Raw genomic sequence first — 5,000 nt, forward strand, 5'->3', positions numbered from 1 at the left:
CGTGCGTGCGTGCGTGCGTGTGTGTGTGTGCGCACACTCTTTCTACCCCCTTCTCACTTTTTCCCGTATCTTACAGAAATGGCTGGACACGGGGTGCGCGCCAATGCAGTTATGTAAGTAGACAGTTTTACTTTCATCTCTGAAGAAGCGGTATTTTTACTGTTCAAAAATAAAAACATGAAAGTGAATAAGTTGTTACTTTTATCAATTTAAGACGTAACATATCATGGTTCGATCATGAAACTCAGCACACAGTAATTACCGTCTCATTCAACACTCAAAGAGCTAGAGTAGCGCACCTTACTCAATAAAGCCATTCAAGTTTGGATTGGATAAGATTTACAGTCCAGTGAGGTTACCCTCATGGAAATTCGGGCTGCTTTCTCCCCGGGGAAAGCGAGCTGCCATACATACGGCGCTACCCATATTTTTTTTTCCTGCATGCGTTTATCGATCCAAACTTAAAGATGGAGTGAAGCATGTTACATTGCAATGGCATAAGCAAACTAATACATAAGCAAATCAATGTTGGGCAATATCCAGATACAGCCCCATGTTAGTTTGAATGAATTCACATTGAATGCATCTCCAAATTGTCACTTTTCTTTCGGTATGTGACGTCTTTTCCAAGTGGCTATGTCTGGAGTATGCCCAATGTTGAATGTTGAATTTGAATGAATTCACATTGAATGCATCTCCAAATTGTCACTTTTCTTTCGGTATGTGACGTCTTTTCCAAGTGGCTATGTCTGGAGTATGCCCAATGTTGAATGCGAATGAATTCACATTGAATGAATCTCCAAATTGTCACTCTTCTTTCATTATGTGACGTCTCTTCCAAGGGGCTAAATGTGGCCAATGTCGAATGTTGAATTTGAATGAATTCACATTGAATGAATCTCCAAATTGTCACTTTTCTTTCGGTATGTGACGTCTTTTCCAAGTGGCTATGTCTGGAGTATGCCCAATGTTGAATGCGAATGAATTCACATTGAATGAATCTCCAAATTGTCACTCTTCTTTCGGTATGTGACGTCTTTTCCAAGTGGCTATGTCTGGAGTATGCCCAATGTTGAATGCGAATGAATTCACATTGAGTGAATCTCCAAATTGTCACTTTTCTTTCGGTATGTGACGTCTTTTCCAAGTGGCTATGTCTGGAGTATGCCCAATGGGGCAATGTTGAATTCGAATGAATTCATATTGAATGAATATCCAAATTGTCACTCTTCTTTCATTATGTGACGTCTTTTCCAAGTGGCTATGTCTGGAGTATGCCCAATGTTGAATTTGAATGAATTCACATTGAATGCATCTCCAAATTGTCACTTTTCTTTCGGTATGTGACGTCTTTTCCAAGTGGCTATGTCTGGAGTATGCCCAATGTTGAATGCGAATGAATTCACATTGAATGAATCTCCAAATTGTCACTCTTCTTTCATTATGTGACGTCTCTTCCAAGGGGCTATGTCTGGAGTATGCCCAATGTTGAATTTGAATGAATTCACATTGAATGAATCTCCAAATTGTCACTTTTCTTTCGGTATGTGACGTCTTTTCCAAGTGGCTATGTCTGGAGTATGCCGAATGTTGAATTTGAATGAATTCACATTGAATGAATCTCACAATTGTCACTCTTCTTTCAGTATGTGACGTCTCTTCCAAGGGGCTATGTCTGGAGTATGCCCAATGTTGAATTTTCTTCTATTTGTTAGCTTCAACTCTCTTTTGTCGTGAGTGGACTGCAGTATTTGACTGGTGTGATTTCAGACCGGGCGGTACAATGACAGACACAGACGAGGAATGGTTGCAGCTGGGTCTTCCTGATTTGGTCAGTAATAGAGGTTTTTCGGAAATAGCCCTAGCTCTGTCGGGTTTACATAGGTTCAGAAAGAGGAAGTACCCTTGCATTTGCGCAGACAAACTTTCCCTTGTGCTTCCCGCATGGACTGGGTGGCCGAGTGGTAACGCACTTGCGCTCGGAAGCAAGAGGTTGCGAGTTCGACCCTGGGTCAGGGCGTTTGCAATTTTCTCCCCCCCTTTCCTAACCTAGGTGATGGGTTCAAGTGCTAGTCTTTCGGATGAGACGAAAAACCGAGGTCCCTTCGACTCGTGTACACTACATTGGGGTGTGCACGTTAAAGATCCCACGATTGACAAAAGGGTCTTTCCTGGCAAAATTGTATAGGCATAGATAAAAAAAATGTCCACCAAAATACCCGTGTGACTTGGAATAATAGGCCGTGAAAAGTAGGATATGCGCCGAAATGGCTGCGATCTGCTGGTCGATGTGAATACGTGATGTATTGTGTAAAAAAAATTCCATCTCACACGGCATAAATAGATCCCTGCGCCTTGAGTCCGAGTCTGGAGATACGCGCGCGATATAAGACTTCATATAACGTGGTTGGGATACGCCCTCTCGCTAGTGACTGGCCTAGAATGTCACGTAGGAAATAATGTCACTTTGGGAAACTTTCCAACGTGACATTTCAGGCCATTCACTAGCAAGAGGGCGTGTCTCAAACACGTGTACCGGAAGCACATAGCAAAATTTGTCTGCGCAAATGCAAGGGTACTCACTCTTTCACAATTAAGCCATACAAACCCGAGACAGTCATTTCCGGAACTCGTCTGTTCCGTGTGATTCAATCATTAGTTTCTATTTTTAGTTCTGACACACCCCACTGACATGTGCGTCTTCGCATTTTGGATACTTAACCTTCGCCGTAGGTCGTGAGTACTTTAGTAACAGTCCGGACTTTAATTGCGAATATCTCGAAAACTAGGTGGAATTCTGTAATGAGCTTTTGGAAATGCCTCAAACACCTAAAAATCTATTATCTCCTAAACCCGCATTAAAATTGATTGACAGGTAATTAAATAAACAAAGGTCAAACATCGACTATCTTCGCAGCACGTCGTGAGTACTTTTGTAACCATACTTCTAACAGTGTAATGTGACTTTCTGGTTCTCTTTCTGAGAAGAGTTCTGATCTATTTCAAGATGGCTCAAGGAACAAGCAGCGAACTCGAGCGGGAGTTTGAGAACCGCGGGTATTTTTTTCTTGTACATCCTTTTTATTTATTTTTCTTTTTTTTCTTTTATTTTTTATTTTTATTTTTTTTCTTTCCTGTTCTTTTTGTATCGTGTGTGTGTGTGTGTGTGCCTACGTTTGTGTGAGTTGTGGTTGTGCCTTGTTCTTGTTTTGTTTACCCGTGCATGTTTTTCCTTCTTTGAGAAGTATGGTTACATTGGTACTCACGACGTGCTGCAAAGAATGTTTTTAGCGACCTACGGCGAAGGTTAAAGGTGCATTTCATCTTGTGTGCGCGAGCACACTGTAGGCCACAGATATGTTTTGGTTTTTACACGGAATAAGAGCATCTTTCAATTTTGCTGTCGTTGCCTAATTTGATGTAGCCTATCTTGGCCTGTGGTCAGTATGCAGTAAACACATTTTTTTAGAAACGAAGGGACGTACGCACTCTAAATGCGTAAGACAATGTGCAACAAGAGTAAGTGAGAGCATGGCGGAATAGATATCCTTGCAATTTGCTTGTTCATTTCAATGAATTGTTATTGTCTCCGGTGCCAAGGGGTTGGTACTGCTTAATTAACTCCCACTTACTCTTGTTACACATGACGTATGCATTTAGAGCGCTTACGTCCCTTTGTTTCTCAGATCTTCTAAATCAGCACTCGGCCTCATTTCATAAAGATAGTCATCTTCTCTGTTAATCTGTGTGTGTGTGTGTGTGTGTGTGTGTGTGTGTGTGTGTGTGTGTTGTCTGTACCTTCCTTGCACTCTTCATGTTGTGACATTTGTTGGTGTGTGTGAGTGTGTGTGCGAGTGTGTGTGTGTGTGTGTGTGTGTGTGTGTGTGTGTGTGTGTGTTGTCTGTACCTTCCTTGCACTCTTCATGTTGTGACATTTGTTGGTGTGTGTGAGTTTGTGTGCGAGTGTGTGTGTGCGAGCGTGCGTGCGTTTTTGCGTGCATACGTGCTTGCGTGCCTGCGCCGGTGCGTGCGTGTGTGTATGTGTTTCTTTCTTTCTTTTTTTATTTGTTTCGTGATTTCTCTCCAGTCGATGCAGCTGTCCGAGGTGGAGAGGACGCAACCTCTAGGCGGCTCGTGTAGCATGCAGGACATAGCCTCGGTCATCGGCTTCCTGGCGTCTGACCTGGCCAACGCGATGACCGGGGCCTGTCTGCCCGTGGACAGAGGCGCCCTGGTCATGCCGTCAATCCAGCCACAGGTCGTGTCCGAGCAGATGGTGGAGATGAAGAACATGGGCGACTTCAACATCGTCCCAACCGAGCTCCGTCTGCAGCAGCTGGCTGAGCTCATAAAAGCGGGCGCGCATGGACCTTCTTCTTCTTCTCTGTAGAGAGTATTGACGTCATGCTATAGGGATGACGTCATAGCTTGACCTGCTCTGTAGAGTATTGACGTCATGCTTTATTGATGACGTCATTGTTTGACCTTCTCTGTAGAGAGTATTGACGTCATGCTATAGGGATGGCGTCATAGCTTGACCTTCTCTGTAGAGAGTATTGACGTCATGCTATAGGGGTGGCGTCATAGCTTGGCCTTCTGTGTCGAGAGTATTGACGTCATGCTATAGGGATGGCGTCATAGCTTGACCTTCTCTGTAGAGAGTATTGACGTCATGCTTTATTGATGACGTCATAGTTTGACCTTCTCGGTAGAGAAATAACGTAATGATATATTGATGACCGATGTCATAATTTGACCTTATTGGTAAAGGGATGACGTAATAGTGGGCCTTCTGAGTGGAGGGATGAGGGAATGGTGGGCCTTCTGGGTTTAACTTATAGGGGTGACGTAATGGTGGACCTTCTGGTTTAGAGGGATGACGTAATGCTGGGCTTTCTGAGTAGAGGAGTGACGTAGCAGAAAGATGACGTATTTGTGTTGGGTTTTATGTGCAAATGAAAATTGCGTACTGCCCTCGGAAACATGATCTGTGTGCATGT

General features: G+C 43.4%; 1 protein-coding gene across 1 annotated transcript in view; it reads left to right on the top strand.

Moving 5' to 3' along the window:
• The window catches only part of LOC138945480 (uncharacterized oxidoreductase TM_0325-like), a gene marked incomplete in the record, with an annotated part of 35,076 nt that overhangs the window by 29,597 nt on the left and 479 nt on the right, over positions 1–5,000 (top strand). The window contains 3 exon segments of the mRNA XM_070316910.1: positions 77–113; positions 1,771–1,831; positions 4,088–5,000. The exon segment at positions 4,088–5,000 is cut by the window's right edge and continues 479 nt beyond it. Of these exon segments, the coding sequence (XP_070173011.1) occupies positions 77–113; positions 1,771–1,831; positions 4,088–4,390 (401 nt within the window).

This window comes from Littorina saxatilis, linkage group LG13, assembly GCF_037325665.1.
Source record: "Littorina saxatilis isolate snail1 linkage group LG13, US_GU_Lsax_2.0, whole genome shotgun sequence".
Taxonomy (NCBI): domain Eukaryota; kingdom Metazoa; phylum Mollusca; class Gastropoda; order Littorinimorpha; family Littorinidae; genus Littorina; species Littorina saxatilis.